At 43.5% G+C, this 21,834-nt stretch overlaps 1 protein-coding gene across 2 annotated transcripts; it reads right to left on the bottom strand.

Moving 5' to 3' along the window:
- Window positions 1–2,104: 2,104 nt before the first annotated feature.
- Window positions 2,105–21,224, bottom strand: LOC120018121 (WD repeat and SOCS box-containing protein 1). 2 transcript variants are annotated; one of them, XM_038961122.1, is made up of 9 exons: window positions 20,903–21,224; window positions 19,772–19,940; window positions 12,888–13,156; window positions 9,901–10,032; window positions 8,978–9,078; window positions 5,946–6,118; window positions 5,749–5,862; window positions 3,611–3,718; window positions 2,105–3,243 (listed from the first exon to the last, which is right to left on the bottom strand). In XM_038961122.1, the coding sequence occupies exons 1-9, from the start codon at window positions 20,940–20,942 to the stop codon at window positions 3,081–3,083; spliced, it is 1,269 nt and encodes a 422-aa protein (XP_038817050.1). In that variant the 5' UTR covers window positions 20,943–21,224; the 3' UTR covers window positions 2,105–3,080. The 2 variants fall into 2 exon arrangements, with proteins under 2 accessions (XP_038817050.1, XP_038817051.1); XM_038961123.1 differs by having other exon boundaries at window positions 12,888–13,153.
- Between the last annotated feature and the right edge of the window lie 610 nt (window positions 21,225–21,834).

The following is a 21,834-nucleotide window of genomic DNA, read 5'->3' as shown; positions in this document are numbered from 1 at the left end:
AGAATGCCAAGTGTGCAAAGCTGTCAAGGCAAAAGGTGGCTACTTTGAAGAATCTCAAATATAAACTATAGTTTGATTTGTTTAACACTTATTTTGTTACTACATGATTCCATGTGTGTTATTTCATAGTTGATGTGTTCACTATTATTCTACAATGTAGAAAATATTAAAAATAAAGAAAAACCCTTGAATGAGTAGGTGTCCAAACTTTTGACAGGTACTGCATATAGAGCGCCTTGCAAAAGTATTCATCCCCCTTGGCTTTTTTCTTATTTTGTTGCATAACCTGTAATTTTAATTGATTTTATTTGTATTTCATGTAATGGATATACACAAAATAGTCCAAATTGGTGAAGTGAAAAAAATGACAAAAACATTCAAAATAATTAAAAACGGGAAAGTGGTGCGTGCATATGTATTCACCCATTTTGCTATGAAGCACCTAAATAAGATCTGGTGCAACCAATTACCTTCAGAAGTCACATAATTAGTTAAATAAAGTCCACCTGTGTGCAATCTAAGTGTCACATGATCTCAGTATATATACACACACACCTGTTCTAAAAGGCCCCAGAGTCTGCAACACCACTAAGCTAGTGGCACCATGAAGATCAAGGAGCTCTCCAAACAGGTCAGGGATAATGTTTTGGAGAAGTACAGATCACGGTTGGGTTATAAAAAAATATCCGAAACTTTGAACATCCCACAGAGCACCATTAAATGCTATTAAAAAATGGAAAGAATATGGCACCACAACAAACCTGCCAAGAGAGGGCCACCCCCTAAAACTCACAGACCAGGCAAGGAGAGCATTAATCAGAAATGCAACAAGGAGACCAAAGATGACCCTGCAAAGCGCCACAGCGGAGTATCTGTCCATAGGACCACTTTAAGCCGTACACTCCACCGAGCTGTGCTTTACAGAAGAGTGGCCAGAAAAAAGCCATTGCTTAAAGAAAAAAATAAGCAAACACATTTGGTGTTCGCCAAAAGGCATGTGGGAGACTCCCCAAACATATGGAAGAAGGTACTCTGGTCAGATTAGACTAAAATTGAGCTTTTTGGCCATCAAAGAAAATGCTATGTCTGGCACAAACCCAACACCTCATCACCCCGAGAACCCTATGCCCACAGTGAAGCATGGTGGTGGCAGCATCATGCTGTGGGGATGTTTGTCCATCGGCAGGGACTGGGGAAACTGGTCAGAATTGAAGGAATGACGGATGGCACTAAATACAGGGAAATTCTTGAGGGACACCGGTTTCAGTCTTCCAGAGATTTGAGACTGGGAAGGAGGTTCACCTTCCAGCAGGACAATGACCCTAAGCAGATTGCTAAAGCAACACTTGAGTGGTTTAAGAGGAATGGCCTAGTCAAAGCCCAGACCTCAATCCATTTGAGAATCTGTGGTATGACTTAAAGATTTCTGTTCACCAGCAGAACCCATCCAACTTGAAGGAGCTGGAGCAGTTTTGCCTTGAAAATGGGCAAAAATCCCAGTGGCTAGATGTGCCAAGCTTATAGAGACATACCAAGAGACTTACAGCTGTAATTGCTGCAAAAGGTGGCTCTACAAAGTATTGTCTTTGGGGGCGTGAATAGTTATGCACACTCAAGTTCTGTTTGTCTTATTGCTTGTTTCACAATAAAACATATTTAGCATCTTCAAAGTGGTAGGCATGTGTAAATCAAATGATACAAACCCCCCCCAAAATACATTTTAATTCCAGGTTGTAAGGCAACAAAATAGGAAAAATGCCAAGGGGGTGAATACTTTCTCAAGCCACTGTACACAGTACACACAATCAATTGTCTATACAGATTATTTTTTTACAGGTAAAAATGAGAACCAAACAGGTCAGGCCATGGGTTGCTATTGTTTTGAGACAGTGTAGGCTACATGCAGTCTTTGCCCTCCTGGGTGTGAGTGAGGCAGGATGTGTGAAAAGGAAAGCACGTTGAGGACCTGGGTAAGCGAGGGAGTAAGGGTTAAGACCTGAGGAGATCTAGGGTAGCAGAAAACTGAGGGAGGGATCCAGCAGCCCGCTGCAGCAGGAGATCAAATCTTATCAGCACAGTCATTCACTTACACCATTTTCAAATGAACATTTATATTTTTGCTTTTAATGGAAAAACAACCTCAATTGATAATGAAATTACCAAAAACAAATCGAAACTGTAGAAAGGATAATGGACCTACATTTATTGTAACCTCTCTGTCCAGCTTTCTAAAAGGCAATTGAAATGAAAGCTAGACAGTCAGGGAGAATCAAAAATTCCAAAAGCGATGGAAAGAGGACATTTTTTTTTAACACATTCTGACAGAGGAAATATAATCAATTGTACTTGCAGCCCTCCGGACCTCGGCGAAGACCCACGTGGCAAAATGAGTTTAACTCCCCTGGCTTACACACACACTTCTCGACCCTTCATGTCCGTCTCTGAAACACTGAAAATAATGCACAGCGTTGGGACGAACCCTCCATCCTTTCACTCAGTCTTTAGTAGGGTTGCAAAATCCTGGTTGGAGGATTCCAGATTCCCTCCTTATTCCCTCTGGATTCCAGGGTTCCTCCAAACTGGATTTTGGGATAACCAGGGAATTTATTGAAAGTTCCCAGAATTTTGCAACCTTAGTCCTTACAGTAAAGTCAGTGGAGTTGCATGGTTTCTCCGCTTCCAAGTCAGAGAAGGTTGAGAGATAGCACATCAACATTGATTCCACCACCAACAGGCCAATTATCAGCAGCCAAAAAGTCTATTGGAGGAAGAATGTAGAATTATCCAGAGGTGACATATGGTAAGGCCATCTTTCGCAGAGAGACAGGCCACTGAAATAACTTAACCATTCAACCACGCTCCCTGAGGGGGGCCATGGCACACACACACGGAAGTAAACCTACAAAAATAAATATCCAAAAAGTTGTCTTGTCACAGAACAGCATGGGGGTGTTAGTTTGTCAATCAAGTTTTCCTCTTCGGTTATTTTTTTGGTATTTTTCCTGGGTGTTTTTTCTAGGAAGGTAATATTCATTGGTTTCCAGCATGCGGTGTTGGGCAGTGAGGGTGAATGTGGAGGGCTAGAGATCTTGGTAAGACAGGTAGGAGCGTATGCGGGGCGGGATGGGCAGCGTCTGCACCTGCTGGGTGGACATGACCCGTCGTAGTGCCATGCGACACAGGTGCTGCAGGCTGGCAATGCTCTTTGGGGACGCCCAGAAATGCACGCTGCCGTCTCGAGACCTGAGAGAGAGAGTTATTTCCAAGTCGATCTATCCCTCACAACAGCACTGAAAAAGTAGGTACTAGGTAGCTAGCTGTAGTCTACCTTACATAACTGGTTGAAGCATTGTTGTAAGAGACCCCGGTGCCTGGGTGTAACCACCAACATATAGGGGCCACTGCGCTTCCTACAGCATGCAAATAAAAAGCTGGAAGACCAGTTTTTGGCAGTACATAAAGTCTTGATTGATCACCTGCCACTTGCCTAAAGACTAGGGTTTGTGCGATTCAAACAGGATTAATCCCCCCAGTATGTAAACAGACTGAGGTATGGGTGTGTGTGGCAGGGAAGTGTGTAGGAGTGTGTGTGTAGGTGTGTGTGACTCACCCAGCTGCTAGGAAACTCCCGTCAGTAGAGAATGCACAGCAGAGGCCGTTAGTGAGGGGAGCGATGGCCTGGGGAGATGTCTCATCAATTGCCCAGAAACGCACCATTCTGGGGAGAGAGGGAGGGACAGACTGACTTAGTGGGTGTGTAGGGGAGGGACAGACCAAGTTAGTGGGTGTGTAGGGGAGGGGGGAGAGACAGAATGAGTTAGTTGGCGTGTAAGGGGAGGAGAGAGGGAGGGACAGACTGACTTAGTGGGTGTGTAGGGGAGGGGGAGGGACAGAATGAGTTAGTTGGCGTGTAAGGGGAGGAGAGAGGGAGGGACAGACCGACTTAGTGTGTGGGGGAGGGGGAGGAGAGGGACAGACCGACTTAGTGTGTGGGGGAGGGGGAGGGAGGGTGTGTAGGGGAGGGGGGAGAGAGGGACAGACCGACTTAGTGGGTGTGTGTGGGGGAGGGGGAGGGAGGGACAGACCGACTTAGTGTGTGGGGGAGGGGGAGGGAGGGACAGAATGAGTTAGTGGGTGTGTAGGGGAGGGGGAGAGAGGGACAGAATGAGTTAGTGGGTGTGGGGGGGAGGGGGAGAGAGGGACAGTATGAGTTAGTGGGTGTGTAGGGGGGAGAGACAGACCGACTTAGTGGGTGTGTAGGGGAGGGGGGAGAGAGGGACAGACCGACTGTGTGTGGGGGAGGGGGAGAGAGGGAGGGACATACCGACTTAGTGGGTGTGTGGGGGAGGGGGAGAGAGGGACAGAATGAGTTAGTGGGTGTGTAGGGGAGGGGGGAGAGAGGGACAGAATGAGTTAGTGGGTGTGTAGGGGGGGGGGGAGAGAGGGACAGAATGAGTTAGTGGGTGTGTAGGGGGGAGAGAGAGAGGGACAGAATGAGTTAGTGGGTGTGTAGGGGGGAGAGAGGGAGGGACAGAATGAGTTAGTGGGTGTGTAGGGGGGAGAGAGGGAGGGACAGAATGAGTTAGTGGGTGTGTAGGGGGGAGAGAGGGAGGGACAGAATGAGTTAGTGGGTGTGTAGTGGAGGGGGAGAGAGGGAGGGACAGAATGAGTTAGTGGGTGTGTGGGGGGGAGAGAGGGAGGGACAGAATGAGTTAGTGGGTGTGTGGGGGGGAGAGAGGGAGGGACAGAATGAGTTAGTGGGTGTGTGGGGGGAGAGAGGGAGGGACAGAATGAGTTAGTGGGTGTGTAGTGGAGGGGGTGAGAGGGAGGGACAGAATGAGTTAGTGGGTGTGTGGGGGGAGAGAGGGAGGGACAGAATGAGTTAGTGGGTGTGTGTATGGGGGGGTTAGGTGTGTAGGAGAGAGAGAAGGAGAAAATAAAGAGGGGCGCTGGTCAGACAGAACACATGGGAACTGCACTAGGGCCTAAACAAGCTGGCTAAAATAGAGCATAAAAACACACAACCATGTGAACACTGAACTGTAGGATTCATTCATATTGTTCCACTTCAAAGGTGGTTTTGTAATTTCAAAGTAAAAAAGTGTGAAGTCAATTCCAAATCAAAGAAGCCATTTATTTTCGCTATTCAATAAAACTTCAAATGTTCTCCTCATCCTATCTGAAAATCTCATCATGGGAGCAAAAAAAAAAAATGGTGTCCGCCATTTTGTGAGGCTCGTTCCTCCTCTCCCTCTAGCACTGCCTTCTCAATGGTAAACACTTAGCAGCCTAACCAATGAAGGGAAGGGCGGGGCTAAGGAGAAAAGGCATCAGCGGTTGATTAATGGCTGTCATGTGAGGGTCATGTGACCAATTCGCAAAGGGGGCCCTGCCTGGCTGCAACAGCTATGCTCTCACTCAGACGCCATTAAGACTTGTCTCTCTCTCTCTCTGCTTCACAGCGCTCTGCTACTGCAGCAAACGCTAACAATTTTTCATCAGCAGAGAGAGAGCACACAGTTTACCGTGTACACTGAAGTGTGACAGCGTAAACAGGTGTGGTGAAGCAGCTATGGCCAACACAAATATACACCCGCACATGCTCTACACCTGAGGTAGAAGAGAACGCCTTAGAGAGAGGAACAAGTGGACATTAGCTATAAGAATCTCAACCATTTTTAAAGCTGAGCTTTTCTTTATAGGAACCTTCTGATGCGCCAGACACGGGTCTCAGGCTTTGTTCTTTACCGGTCGTCAGTGATGCTGGCGATGTGACGCCCGTCGTGACAGAACGCTACAGAGCGTACCCAGCGATCGTTGGCCCCTCCAGCAAAGATGGGCGAGGGGGGGGGGAAGAGGTGCCTGAAGGAGAGAAAAAAACAGACACAAAAAGGTCTTAACATCGTGTCTTTGCTTTGCCTTAGTTCCTGGTGTGTCTGACTTACGCTAGCTCCAGCAGCACAGTGCCCATGTGGGGGTCCCAGATGATGACGCGGGTGTCGTAGGAGGCGGTGGCGAGCAAGGCTCCGTCGGGAGAGAACTCACAGGACACCACGTCGTTATGGTGACCCTCCAGCTTCCGGATCAGGGAATATTTATCCATATCCCAAAGGAACACCTACAGAAGGAAGAGGTCCATGTTAGAGCCCACGGAATAACGCCATGCAGGGACAAGCATTTAAAAGCTACTAGCATAAAATGTCAAAACAGACAGAATGTATATTACAAGTAATTAAATTAAGCCAAGAAAAATAAAGCAAGAAATAAACAGAAAAATCATTGTATGCTCAGTGTCATTTTATGGCTTATGTGTTGAACTACAGACCAAACAATGCACAAAATAAATCACATGCTACTCAAGCAGCAATTCTATGTTATGTTACAAAATGCATGTCACTGCACATCTGGTTTCTTAACATAGCTGCTAAAATTGTGCTCCATATAAATTGTAATTTCTATGACCTAGGCTAGCATTTAAACATATTAATATCTAATTACAATTAAAATAAAATAAAAAAATAAAATAAAAAATAAAACAAGTAGTAACTTAAGGTAACATAATGTTACTCCACTGGTTTCCCCTTTGAGTTTTAGTTCACTGTGATTACAATAGGCTCGCACCTCCGGCGGAAGCCTACGAAGAGACATACTGCAAGAGAAAAAAACATTTGATGGCCAAAAGGTTGACGCCTTTGGACACACATATTTGCAACATCTGCACACAGTTTTCAACAGTCAGCCACATGGGTTTGAACGATCCTTTGCTCCAGCGCAATGTAATGCCTGCTCAAGAGGAATATGCCTTGTCGTTTGTTAAAACTTTAAATTCATCAGAACAGATCTAATTAAACTTAAATTCTATAGGAGGCTTTAACAGTGATGTTGAATTTCTTTGTAACTTTTAGAACCAAAACAAGATTGTATAGGCCTATTCAAAACATAACAAGGAGTTCTGCAAACATTGCACTTGAGCAAAGGTGCAACATTTCCACTTAAGTAGATGAATGCCATTCCACAATCAAGTCAATGGTTTCTGGGGGCTACTTCAGTTCATATTCTCCTACTCCCTCCTCTAGCGTTAGTGTGAAATGAAAGGAATCCAACTCATGAGGCTACTGCCTGCATTTTAGGCAAGCTGCACCGCTCTACAGTTTATACGACATACAGCTGCCAGTGGCTGTATGAGGAAAATCTGCTCCAAAATGGCAGACAGTTACAGTTGCCTCTTGTTTTCTGTGATCTTTTTAGTGAGGCTCAGTTCTTTTTAAACATTTCTGTTCAAGCAATTCAGAGTACAATTCGAATGTATTGGCAGTTTTATTAGAATGTTGGGTGAGGATTGGTTTTCAGTGCTAAGACGAGTGTGTGTAAGTTCAGTCACACTGTATGAGAGACTGTTCTTCCTTTCCCACTATGGTTCTCTCCCTCTGTTTTAACAGAAAAACATGTGAATGCTAATCAAAGTGGGACATTTCCGTGGGGGAGCCGAAAGAGGAAAATACAGTCCTTTGGCCAATTATGAGGCAACAGGGAATCCAATAACTTACATCATGTTTTTTTGACTCCAACATTGTCCATGTTAATTTTGGTAGAGTGTTTGGGACAAAGGCGGACATTTATGGGGATGAAGGCAGTCTGCGGAGCCACAAAGAGTCCTTTCAATTCTCATTTACGCCAACAATGACCTGACCCCTGCAAACTAACTCCATTACAAAAGGAGCGGTGCGGCCACAACACAGACGGGTGTGCTGACTGGCCCTTAAATGTGGGCCACAGGAGAGAAGTCAGGAGGACGAGGGAGAACTAAGGCTATCAAACTACAATAACTGATGCTAAGAGCCTCATTATGGAGAGACAAATAAACAATGTAATTCATACAAGTTAGAGACTGTGGGCAGGCGGCGAGACTGACAAAAAACTACAAACCAGACAATGTCAGTTAAGGTGTGCTATAATAGGTAGGGTTTCTAATTAAGTGTGTGTGGGGGGGATAGAGAGGGACAGTAGGAGGTGAAGGAGAGGGGTAAGGGACTGTGTGGGTGGGAAAGGTTTTACTTTACTGCCATTTACAATCAAAGTTTCATAACTGATATAAAAGGAGGAACTGCGACAGCGGAAGTAGACAAACATGGAGACAGCAGCACCTACGTATGGGAGACCTTGCGGTCAGGTAGGTGCAAGACTGCCCCCTGGGCAGGGGCACAGTGCGTCCCAGCCCGGCAGTAGTAGTGGCACTGGTGCCACCAGCCAGCGGTCTGCACCGGCTGCTTTATGTCAGCGCGGCGCTCCCTCCCTTCAAAAACACTCACACACCTGCCACCTGTGACAGGGAAAGCAAGACACTTATGGACACACAGCCTAACAACAATCTAGCTGCACCCTGCACAAGGAGGATGGAGCTGGCTACAGTAACTAACTACTAACATGTTGATGCGGTTGTTGCAAAGTGTATCTGTGACTGAAGTCATAGGGGTCCGATCCCTCACTGGCTGGGCAGCCATCTTGGGGACTACGCCACTTAACCATCTAATTTTCTCCTTACTAAGGTAGAATGTATCAAAAAGGGAATCCAAAAATCTTTAGAACATTTCTTTGAATGATTTTGGTCTGCATTGAGGTTAAAAGGTCATTAAATAAAGCATAGCAATCTGTATCCCCCACTCTAAAACATCAAGTGAATTGTTTAGATTGTAGATCGAGGACAAATACTGGAACTATTACAAATGTGTGTGATCATTTGTTTAATCTACATGCATATTAGAATATCAAATATGTTTCAACTTCAAACAAAGCCAAACCGAACTCCAGCCAGGGTTGTTGAACTATGACACCAAGCATAACGGTCAAGACTCAGTTGACGGGACGGGGGAAGGTGGGAGTGTTTCATTGGTAGGTCATTGAGCATAACTAGACACAAGCAATAGCACACAGAGTAGCAGTTCTCAAAAAGGAGAGAAAGGGGAACAGGTGTACGTACCGATTTACCGGCTCCAACAGAGCAGAGGACTGAGGAGTCTGGTGAGAATGCGCTGCAATAGACCCAGTTCTGATGACTCCGCAACACTTTCACCATGTTACCTACAACACAGAATCACAGCTGGTTATGACGTGTACATGATGGAAAACTCCACACAAATGATTTGCTTAAGAAATGATTGTGATGAAGTAACAGTGTAACAAAACTCTGCTGATTATGTTTCAACAGTTTACAGGATTTTCTGCAAAATTTCAATAGGGATAATTTGGCTTTTTTAATTAAATGGGCTTAACTAGGGCTTTGACGGTCATGAAATTCTGTCAGACGAAGATTGTCAAGCAAATAACTGCTGGTCTTGCGGTAATTGACCATGAATTCAAACACACATTTAGAATCTCCTGGCTTTCATGCATAGCCTACAAGCAAGCCACTGATGTAGACCGTTGGAACATCTACGTTTTTAAAAGTCTAATAAATCCATGTAATATAGCCCACACCATCACAATAAATCCATTATTTTAGACAAGTGTAAAGAAACATAAGAACATGTAGTCTATTTCAGAAGAAAAGAATAGCCTACTCTTGGACCTGGGCCCAATTGTAACACTATTCTTTGTTCATGTGAGCTTAGAATGCATGCAGGGGGTGGGGCCTTTCAAGGTGGAACCGTCAGCAGCAGTAGCAAATCCCACATTCCACAGGAACAAAGGCAACTCATCACATGCTACCTACTTCTTCAGCTTCATGTTTGTGGATGTGTATTAGCTCAACACTCAAAAACGACATCTGCATGTATCAGTGTGGCTTGATTGCACAGCTGTACAAAGCCATGTAAATAACCATGAAAAACTGTTTCAGTTCCAAGATAATAAAACGGACTCAAGCTAAATCAAAAGATGTTCCTCAGGACTCAGTGTTCTTACCGTCATCTTTCAGGTCCCAGACCCTCAGGGTTTTGTCTCTGGATGCCGATACCAGCATGAGGCTGCCGTCAGGGGCGAAAGTCAGGTCTCGCACTATATCTGTATGGTCCATGAGATTCAGCAACAGCTTTCCTGTGAAGGCAAACAACCCCAGAGTTAATAATAAAACTAAATTAGATAAATGAGTGTGGGTTCCTCACCCATGTGAAAAGTAACGAGAGCGCTGTCAGTTTACATAGAGGCACAGAATTTATATATACATTTTTTTAGAGAGTAGAGATTGAGTAGAGAAAAGAAAGAAGAATTTAAGAGGGGAAAAGAAAGAGGGCTGTCACAAATGAAATCTCCATGTAACTACTAGATCCACCGACTGGGCTTTCTTCTCTCAATCTGACGAGGTAAAGCCCTGGAGAGCTCTATTTCAAAGGCTGGGCCTGGTGTTGACAGTCAGAGTGGCATGGAATACCTTCTGGGTAGACTGACATCGAATAAGTGCAATCAAAGTAATCCAGACTTAATCCCGGCAATTTGTTGCTTTCTGATACGCAGTCCCAACACTGGTTCCATTGAGGGGAGGATGGGACTCAATTACAGTAGTTATTCTCAAATAGTTTGCCAACAGTCAGCTGACTCCTAATTGGGGTATAATAATAGTTATCACAATAACACCCTAATTGTTTTTGATTAGTTTACTCCAATTGGGGGAGGGGTGGTGGGGTTTGGGGAATATATATATATATATTTTTATTACTATTTTTTAAACACAAAAACGAAGAAAAACCTTTGTACGTGTGACATTGACATCAATCCAGATCTCCAGTTCACTTTATCCCCTGATTGTCTATGGTCTCTAGGCTTTGTTTCCTGTCCTCCATAGTGGGCCAGAGGGGAAAACACAAACTATTAAATCCTGGGATACTGTGGTCTGGTGTGAGTTGGGACATTCCTAAAAAAAAAAATGATAATCTATCCATCTTTTATTTTTAAAGTCATGACTCACACCAGACCACAGTAGCCCAGATACAGAAGCTCATCAGCACAGCAGAAAATGGCAACATGGCTCTTGGACCGGCCCCTGACAACTATATCTCCACCCACTTGCAACACAGCACAGCTAGCGGTTAACTGTAAATCATTGGCTGTCATGGTGGTATTCCAGTACACAACCTCCCACCAATCAAGTCATACTCTGTGGAGATGACTATTTATCCACACAGATGTTGGCCAAATACTTTGACTAGGGCATTCTATTTGTCCTTTGTACATACGTAGGCATTAACATATACAGTGTTTCTGGTAGCTACATTTTCAAAGGCAGGTTTAAAGGGCCCTGTATGTAGATGTGTGAGAGAGAGAGAGAACTAATGTGTCTAGGAGAGCAGGGAGCCTGGCAGGGTTGGGGCGTCAGCACTGTGTTGGCAGCAACAAGAGAGGGTCCGTGGGCAAACATCATCAATCAGGTTTGTCAGTAAAAAAAACCTGGGAGCAGGACAGGAGGCGCAAGCAAACAACCAGCAGGGCTAAAACGAACGTCAACACGTTATATAACCCACTGACTGTCTCCAACACACAGACCATAAAACAGGATGCCAGCTAGAAGTGGGTGTGTAGATGACGTGATGGGTAGAAGGCAATGGCAACCACGTTTCCCATCTGGAACAGAACAATGAGCATTCTCTTGGCTGTTCTATTAGAACTCATTTTATAGCCCTGTGTGCATCAGGAAGGCTTAGGTAACCCTACTGGGATAGGGTTACATCTACTCTCTTTAATGACAGGCTGCTTAAAAGATTACCAAAAAATCCTGCATCTGTGCAATGGGTTGATGTAACAGCAATCATGCATATGATCCCCAGCGTTTCCCACATATTCATTTAAATCGTTGCCGACCACTTCAAAAAGTATGTAGAAAAGATCATGGATAAAAATAATATAATCTTTGAGAACCTAGAATCACCAAAATAAAAATACATATCATGGCATGGGGGCCTCACTGACTTTGTTATGTTTGAGTCCTTCAGATAGCATAAGAACACAACATAAACCAGAGCAAAACATGAAGAATTGCAGGAAAGTAGCTTTAAAACTGCTATTTTTTCTCAGCGCAATGAGTGTAGAAATTCAGAAAAGTAGCTTTAATTTTCTTTTTCAAATGTTCTCTCTGTCCATGGCAAAATGTGTATAATTGCAGGAAATGCCCTTAAAAACAGAAAAAACATCTATCTGCGTCCAAGAAGGGGGCCTCTAAATAATAAGCCCAATTTTGATAAAGAAAAAACCCTAGAGTGACAAGTTAAAGTATATATGTGTAGCATTTAATGCAATCAAAGTCTTTTGGGGGTTTTCCAATTAGGTAAATATTTATTTAAAGCCGCTATGCCGCTCACTTGGGTTATAGGTTCTAATGCTTTTGAAGGGGAAATTATATTTCAGATCCTGACATAATTAAATTTTCGTTCATTTTGGAGTACAATGTAATTTTAAAAAGTCACCAGCAGTGACCTCAGTCATTCTACAGGAAAAAATATCACAGGAGTACCTGACCCCCCCCCCCCCAACACTGCTGCTGAAAAGAATACTAGGGGAAACACAGCACAGCCAGTGATATTATAAAACCCTTAATTCCATTTAGGACACGACTGGCGAGCTAGCACCAGTTGAGCTCCAGGCAAGAGATATCATGTCCTCTCCCCTTCACATAGGTGTAAACAGCCCCACCAAATTTTGGCCGTGCTGCTTTCAAATATAAGATCTGTGAGAAAGTGAACAAAGGCAGAAGGGCTAGGTGGACTTTCTGGAATGAAAACATAGGCCAGGATTTGTGTGGCGAAAGTTGGTCCGATAAACCCACCTATGAGGCTTCAACTTTCTCTCTACTGAGAACAGGCATGCTGATTCTATAACTTGCATTGGTACATGGCACTAGGAATGATGCACTGTGAAAACAGAAGAGTATAGCTGGTTGTGATGTTTAATCAGGTTCTCACCGGTATAGACGTCCCAGATCTTGATGCGTCCGTTGTTGAGGCCCGTGGCAAGCAGCAGCTGGTCCTGACCGAACTTGAAACGGTGCCACTCGATGTTGACGCAGCGACTCTGCTTCTCTGGCACTGACGAGCCGAAGGCCAGGCCCCACACGATGTCACCGCAGTCGATGGTATGCTCCCTGGGCTCGCCCACTGGCACCACTGTTCCCCCCTCGCTGTTCTGCCGTGACAAACGCCGAGGGCCTGCTCTGTTGGAGCCTTCCCCACTGCTGGAGAGTGGGATAGAAAGAGAGGGGTAATGTGGAAAGATGGGGAGCGAGATGGAGAGTTCAGAGAAAGAAAAGGAACAGAAATTGAGGACAGGGAAATGATGGCAATGGAGGGAAAGGAGAGTTACAGGTAGGCCTACAGTGCGATGATCACATAACTTTTTAATGTAACAAACCTGAAGTAAATTGATCCAGGTGCCAAACAGCTAAAAAACACAATGCACATTCAGGAGGAGAGCACTGAGTGATACATGCAGTCTAAGTGGTGAGACGGTTGGCTAACATGTTCCATAAGTTTCATCATATTGTTTAGAACGATATTATGAGGAGTATTTAGCTCTGCACTCCCCACTGGAGGGAGAGAGATTTGCTGCTGACTTCTTAGAACAGCCTTTCTCAAACCCTGGTCTGTGGAGGAATGCTTGCCAGTACGCAGAATATTTGAATTAAATAAATACTTGCTATAGGCCTATTTGCACAATGGGCTGAACTATGCATACGGCAGTCTAGGTTGAAGACAGGAGACAGCGAATTCGGAAAGTATTCAGACGCCTTGACTTTTTCCACATTGTTAAGTTACAGGCTTATTCTAAAATAGATGATATAGTTCCCCCCCTCAATCTACACACAATAACCTATAATGACAAAGCACAAACAGGATATATATATTTTTTTTAATGGAAATATAACATTTGCATAAGTATTCAGACTCTGAGCAGTACTTTGTTGAAGCACCTTTGGCAGCAATTACAGCCTCAAGTCTTCCTGGGTATGATACAAGCTTGGCACACCTGTATTTGGGGAGTTTCTCCCAATCTTCTCTGTAGACCCTCTCAAGCTCTGTCAGGTTGGATGGGGAGCGTCGCTGCACAGCTATTTTCAGGTCTCTCCAGAGATGTTTCATCAAATTCAAATCCGAGCTCTGGCTGGGCCACTCATGGACATTCAGAGACTTGTTCCAAAGCCACTCCTGCGTTGTCTTGGCTGTGTGCTTAGGGCCGTTGTCCTGTTGGAAGGTGAACAGTCGAAGGTCCCGAGCAGGTTTTCATCACAGATCTCTGTTCCATTCATCTTTCCCTCGATCCTGACTAGTCTCCCAGTCCCTGCCGCTGAAAAACCTCCCCGCAGCATGATACCATACTGCCACCATGGTACCATACTGCCACCATGGTGCCAGGTTTCCTCCAGACGTGATGCTTGGCATTCAGGCCAACGAGTTTACTGAGGAGTGGCTTCTGTCTAGCCACTCTACCATAAAGGCCTAATTGGTCGAGTGCTGCAGTGATGGTTGTCCTTCTGGAAGGTTCTCCCATCTCCGCAGAGGAACTCTGGAGCTCTGTCAGAGTGACCATCTGGTCCTCGGTCACCTCCCTGAAAAAGGACCTTCTCACCTGATTGCTCAGTTTGCCCGGGCGGCCAGCTCTAGGAAAAGACTTGGTGGTTCCAAACATCTTCCATTTAAGAATGATGGAGGCCACTGTGTTCTTGGGGACCTTCAATGCTGCAGAACATTTTTGGTACCCTTCCCCAGATCTGTGCCTCGACACAATCCTGTCTCGGAGCTCTATGGACAATTCCTTCGACCAATCAAGTTATAGAAACATCTCAAGAATGATCAATGGAAACAGGATGCACCTGAGCTCAATTTCGAGTCTCATATCAAAAGTTCTAAATACCTACGTGAACAAGGTAACTGTTTTTTATTTTTAATAAATTTGCTAAAATTCTAGGAAGCTGTTTTTGCTTTGTCATTACGGGAGATTGTGTGTAGATTGATGAAGGAACATTTTATTTAATTCATTTTAGATAGTGATGCACCGACATTACATTTTTGGCCGATACCGATATTCAACATTTTTGCGGCCTTTTAAGCATTCTAGTACAGTTAAATAGTTAACACACACATGAACGCAGCGGTCTAAGGCACTGCATCTCAGTGCAAGAGGTGTCACTACAGTCCCTGGTTCGAATCCAGGCTGTATCACATCCGGCCATGATTGGGAGTCCCATAGGGCAGGGCACAATTGGCACAGCGTCATCCAGGGCGTCACCGTAAATAACAATTTGTTCTTAACTGACTTGGCTAGTTAAATAAAAGGTTACACACACACTGACCCAAAAGTTATTTTGTTGGCATTTACGCATGTCCCCATTACCAGTAAAACATAATCAAAACCTATTTCTTTCACTTACTTTCTGTGCTGTTTCGTGGTTAATTTGTTCAGTCGTTTCATTCTGAACCAGGATTTCTATGGAATGCCGTTTGGGTCTTTGCGTGTCCAAAAATATACACGTCAAATAAGCCCATTGACCAATCAGGACCTGAATATGACTGCACGTCACATAATAATTTAACGCGTTCATACATTTTTTATGTAGTTATTACACATTGATTACACTATCACTCGTATTTCATATGTCACAACGATTCATCGATACGTATGCTATGATGCTGGTAAAGTTGTCTCGCGCACCTACAGTGCTGGTCATAAAAAAAAGCAAGCTAGCTCATGGATGCAAACAATGTTCTTCCCCAAAAACATAGCAAAACGACATAACTATAGCTAGCTAACTATATAGCTAGGTGTCATCATCTAAAATAACCCTAATTTATAAGACAGTTCTTATTTGATTAACGGTGGTCAGACCCATCTATGTGAAGCTAGTCACAATAAGGATTAGCCACCAGTGGAATTTTCAGTTAGCCTTCAAAATAAAAGTATGGCATAATTCTGCTATTTGTATTCATTTGCATCACTGTCAATGACAATTTTATTTTGAAGGCAAACCGCAAATGACACTATTTTGCCTAATCCTTATTGTGGCTAGCTTCACAACACAACCCGGTCCGGTCAAGCCTTACTAGCCAGATGAAGCTAGCCAGCTGCTTATAATGTTAGCTTTGTGCTTAAATTATGCTTTACTACCAACGCGGTATTGTAAACACATCGTTTGTGACCGGTGTTTGCAGACTTTTTTTGTACAGCTTTGACGGTGCTACTGTATATTTTTTGACACGCAAAGACCCAAACGGAGTTCCATAGTATGTATGTGGTGAAGCTAATAGCAGTGACGGTATTACTGTGTAACCCTGGAAGGGCAACATCTGAAAAATAGCACACTTGTTAGTGTGTACCGGTGCTCAACCAGTCGGCGAAAGCCAACATCACCCACGAAAGACAACGGTTGATTGTCAAGTGCAATGAATTCCATTGTCTTGGCTTTAATGGATTTCGCCTTTGAGTCGTCTCGCTGAAATTTTCTTACTCTTTCAAATGACTTGTTGACTGCTCGATCGCAACAGCAGACATTGTGGGCTAGGTTAGGAATGCTGTGTTGCACATGTAGCGCAAAATTTTATGTGGCGTCATTACGTCGTGTACCAACGGTATATAGGTATGCACGGTAGCTTTGACATCGCTTTTTAACGCCGCCGTTAAACAAGACATCGGGCCGATACCGATGTTGCCATTTTTAGCTAATATCGGCCGATTCCGATATGTTCACCGATATATCGTGCATCCCTAATTTTAGAATAAGGCTGTAACATAACAAAACATGGAAAATGTCATGGGGCCTGAATACGTTCCAAATGAATTAAGAATTTATTTGTTGCAAAGAGTTGCCTCAGAATACAGCTGCAAGTGAAATATGTAGGCCTATTCGTTCAGAATAACAGGTCATGGATTACGACCAGACCATTATAAATCGAGCTCTGTACAGACTAGACTGCTGTTAAAGTTTGCCGTGGATAAAAAGGAAGCGGGACACTAGCTTCTCCGCTCTTGCTGCAAGAAAATCTAAATATGGCAGTAGACTGACTTTAAAAAACACCTTGATTGTCCCTCTCCTTCTTACATTTTAGTCAATTAGCAGACGCTCTTATCCAGAGCGACGTACATTAACAATTAAGGTTAAGTGCCTTGCTCAAGGGCACAGAGATTTTTCACCTAGTAGGCTTGGGGATTTGAACCAGTGACCTTTCAGTTACTGGCCCAACGCACTTAACCGCTAGACTACCTGCAGATCTAAGGTTCTTCCCTCTGAGGTTTGATCTGTTGGGTGTCCAAGAGACAGGCACACCCGTCTCAATGATTGGGTGAGTCAAACATCTTGTGCTATTCTATTTTTTAAATATTATATTGTATGTATGTGTAACAGTATAACTTTAGACCGTCCCCTCGCCCCGACCTCGGGCGCGAACCAGGGACCCTCTGCACACATCAACAACAGTCACCCACGAAGCATCGTTATCCATCGCTCCACAAAAGCCGCGGCCCTTGCAGAGCAAGGGGCAACACTACATCTAGGTTTCAGAGCAAGAGACGTAACTGATTGAAACGCTACTAGCGCGTACCCGCTAACTAGCTAGCCATTTCACATCCGTTACATATGTATATCAATAGAATGAAAGATTTTATAAACAAATAACAGATTGTTGTTAAATTGTTTTTATTGACAGCACAGGTAATGTGATTGTGTAATGCCTAAATTATATTTTTATTATTTTGTCAATTATAGACAGGCAGCCCCAGAAGAAAGCCAATTACGAAAGCACAGAGAGAGAGAGACACAGACAGAGACAAACCATGAAGAAAGCCCATTACGAAAGCACAGAGAGAGAGAGACACAGACAAACCATGAAGAAAGCCCATTACGAAAGCACAGAGAGAGAGACACAGACAGAGACAAACCATGAAGAAAGCCCATTATGAAAGCACAGAGAGAGAGACACAGACAAACCATGAAGAAAGCCAAGTAAATATGTAATTCATTCAATTTAGTGTAAAGTAAAAAATAAATGAAATACAATGTGTTTTTATAAAGAAAAAGGAACTGTTCATAATTTTTTTACCAAAGCGGTCACCAGAGGAAGAAGGCCATGCCTTGCTGGTCCGAAAGTCTGAGAAAGGCTGTCAGAGGAACGGGTCTGTTTCTCTCATATGCATATCTTTGTCTATTAAACCTTGAAATATATAAGTTGTTGGTCTTATATTTTGCATCTTGCACACCTTGGCCGGTTTTCAATTTCTAACAATATCTCGCCATTAGACAGGACTTGCCTAAACCATTCTGGCATAGAACTAAACAACAATTTGGACTATCAGAATCTAGAATGAATTTCAAGTTCTGTGGTGTTGTTATAGAATGTTGTGGATATTAGAAATCAGATTGGATGCACCTATGATTTAGTCTGGCTGACACCTAACTCAAAGTCCTCCTGACTTCAGAGTCTGGAAAAGCTATGTTGATGTTGTCAGCACGATGCGTCAATAATGGGGGCTGTGCTTTTTAAATGATTTGTTCTCCTCTGTGTCTTTCTCACTCAAACACCCACATGGAAAGCCACCTACAGTCCCTGAGCGCCCACCCCCTTCTAATACAACTGTTAGATTTTCAAACCCAAACAATGCGAGGTATCAACCCAAACAAACGTCAGAGAACCAATCAAAACTCAGCAAGAATTAAGCACAACTCTGCGCAAATACTGCATTCACAACAGCCTCCTCTCCACACCAGTATGTCAGCGCTACATCTCTGACCATGTGAGCCACGTCAGCCCGGCTACCTAGGCCTATGACTCGACTTAAAAAGGAAATAGGCTGTAGCCATGAAATAATGTCAAAGTGCATTTACAACCCTCAACCTTGTTTTAGTATTGATTTGATGTGTCATTGTTTACAGAAGGGTTTACAGGCGGAAATGTAGAAGTTGACTTCATGGCAGTAAACCTTACATTATTTTACAACATAAGGACATAGTAATAAAACCCTAAGCTGCTATGTTTTGCTTTCTCTTGCCAAAGACAAGACCGCCTTTGTACAAGTTTGACTGCATTCTAAAGCAGCTTTTGTAACGTGCCAAAATAATAACGCAAGGCCCTTGAGTATATTTCCACTCCTGAATAACAAGAAGCAGTGCTCTTTCCTCTAACTTGGTTTACCCAAAAATCCTCATTAATGAAAGTCCACTCTACATTATCAACAATCAGCTGTTGCTTAAAAAAAAGTAGAATCTAGTACAGAACAAAGTTAAGATATTCAAGCAAAAACAAAAGTACATATTGTAAGAAACACTAGGAGACAGGAAGCAACAATAACTAAAAAGATGTAATTCTGAAGAGAAATATCAATAAAGGATCAGTCTGTTGAGGGGCATGAACACGATTGTTTGGGCTACAATGGGAGTTTTCCAAACCCTGTTTCACCCTGCAGTGGCCTTTGTAAGTGTGCAGTCAGGTGAGATGTATCAGTGCGACCTGTGGAGTGGAGGAGCGCTGAAAGGGCCTTAAAAACACCAGATAATGTAACAGGTAGTGCAGCCGCCAAACGAATACCCAGTGGGCACCAGCAACACACCAGCACATGCCACATTCACTGTCTCTCTTGCTCCCCTGCCCTCTACTGCTGTCTCTGCCAAATAGGACTCCACATCAATCAGTGCATTCATTGCACAGACAAATGAGTTAAGATATTCAGAAACTTGAAACATCATTGTTGAATTTCAAAACTCAAAAGGAATTGTTGCCTCTATAGGCATCCCTCAAAATGTAAACAGACCTTTATAGGGCCTAACCATTTGTTTTCTGTGGTTAGACCTAGTACAGGTACTTACAAATTCTTCAGACATTTTGACCAGGGAACAAGCCTCACGATGCGATGCCCTTGAGACCAAGCGAAGTAGGAACCATCAGGTGCAAAGGCTACAGTCCAGGTCTCTCGCCCGGACTTCTGGTCAAAGGGAGCAACAGGCACTAAGAGTTCACCGATGAACTTAGCCTTACCTGGAAACAGAAACAAGAGACCAGTCTAGGATTGAAAGCACAAATAACATAATGACATGGTGCTTGTGAGCAACATCTGAATGACAGTGTAGAAAATATGCTTCAGGCCCAACTGACCATAGCCTGTTGGAACCAGCCTGAACGCTGTTTATCATTCTATTACACCAGCCTGGTCACTGCATTCATCAATCTATTTCACTTCATAGTGAAATAAAATGAACACGGATCAGGCTGGTTCCACCAGGCCAAACTGACCTCTGGTGTAGTTGGATATGAATGTTCAATGTCAGAACAGATGCCTAAAATTATTTTTACTGGGAGATTCTGAGAGTCAAGACCGTTTTGTTATTTGACGTCATTAGAAATGTAAACGAATGAGAATGAAGTTGGCTATAAAACACAACATATTATTAGCCTAAGTAACGCATTTTAACTGGATACCATAAACATATGGTTGGCCATATGAGACAACATATATACCATGGGTTTTTACGCAACAGTGTTGCATCAAAACACCCGTTTTATAAAACATCTAGCGTACGTGAGATATCAGTGCGCTCCCCCGACTAGTGAGGAATGAGTCATACTGCAGAAACGTAGTTACCACCACCACAGAAGGACATGGAAAACAAAGTGTGCCGACCCTCGCGCTGTGGGTGGGCACAAAGTTTCTACCATACTGTCTTTGGTGTGGGGCCACTGAGTATAATCAATGGAGGCATGGTGAATATGGGACAGGCGGTTGGTGTGCGAGTCTCTAGTTAAAATGATATAGGTTATGGAAGAAACGACTTGACCTATAAAAATAAATAAAGTAAGACTACTTATGGCGTCATCGACAGATAAAAGGTGTAAAATAGTAGCTAGGTTATACATATTAACTAGCTAGCTGAATATTCAAACGTTGTCAACCCCTCCCCCAAACACAACAGAGCAAGATAGTAAAAAGAATCTCAACTTACCTATTTCATTTTCATTTACAGAATCTGGGAAGCTTGCCATCTAAATAGAAACCGGATCCGTGGAGAAAAGCCTATTGGTTTAATAACAAAGGTTTTTGGGGGAAATAAACAACAAAAGTAGCTAGCTGCTAATTTTAATATCGCGTAAGCCCAAAAAATCTTATTTTTTGTAAATATCTTCTTTACAATCCGTGTGCAGGCTAGGTTTTGATAAATTCAGCTGGATGGCTAAAATCTGCGTTTATTAAAATCGACGAAATTACTGTGTAACAGCACACCACTGAATACAGACAACGGCGAAATACAATGGCTGAGGCGTAGACTAGATGGCATCTTTTCATTCTATAGGGGAGGTCTCTCTGATTGGGAGAGCTTTCCGTCATACGTCATCACAGTTACCACGGTGATAAAATGGCACCTCCCCTTCATTTGTAAGCGTTTTCAAGTTTTCCCTCTCATTTATCACCATTGATATACAGTATTTCGCTCTTATTGTGCACCGTCCTTTTGCAACGGCAAATAGTATATATCACAAATATGTTATATTTCCAACCAGAACTCCTTTTCTGTTGAAGCTTAAAGCTGTGGGGAGGGGGTCAACAAAGTCAATGCTGCACAATTTACATTGGGGGATGGGACACATCACGACATGACACACATTTGTGTCAATGGTCACGTGACCTTTACCATTCATAAACTAGAATGTCACAATACCAAAGATTGTTTATACTGCACCTATATTGCTTTCTGACTGTAACAAGAAAGATGTGTGCAACCGGTGCACTATAGTATCTATTCCCAACATGTTTTGTCTTAGCTAGAAACATTTAATTTCAAATCTAGCTCACAAAAGTCCTAGGTCTTTCTCTTTCTTCAAAAAGATAGGCCTCACCAGGAGCCTGATGTTGAGCGATAACAGTAATTTTCACGAG

Source organism: Salvelinus namaycush, chromosome 23 (assembly GCF_016432855.1).
Source record: "Salvelinus namaycush isolate Seneca chromosome 23, SaNama_1.0, whole genome shotgun sequence".
NCBI classification, from domain to species: Eukaryota; Metazoa; Chordata; class Actinopteri; order Salmoniformes; family Salmonidae; genus Salvelinus; species Salvelinus namaycush.
This window is presented reverse-complemented; position numbering and strand designations above follow the sequence as displayed.

Excerpts from the sequence above, each read along its gene's own strand:
- LOC120018121 (XM_038961122.1), bottom strand. The coding sequence starts at position 20,942 with ATGGCAAGCTTCCCAGATTCTGTAAATGAAAATGAAATAG. Across the intron at positions 5,863-5,945 it reads ACTGTGCTGCTGGAGCTAGC|GCACCTCTTCCCCCCCCCCT; the intron begins GTAAGTCAGACA and ends TCTCTCCTTCAG. Across the intron at positions 3,719-5,748 it reads GCCAGCATCACTGACGACCG|AATGGTGCGTTTCTGGGCAA; the intron begins GTAAAGAACAAA and ends CTCTCTCCCCAG.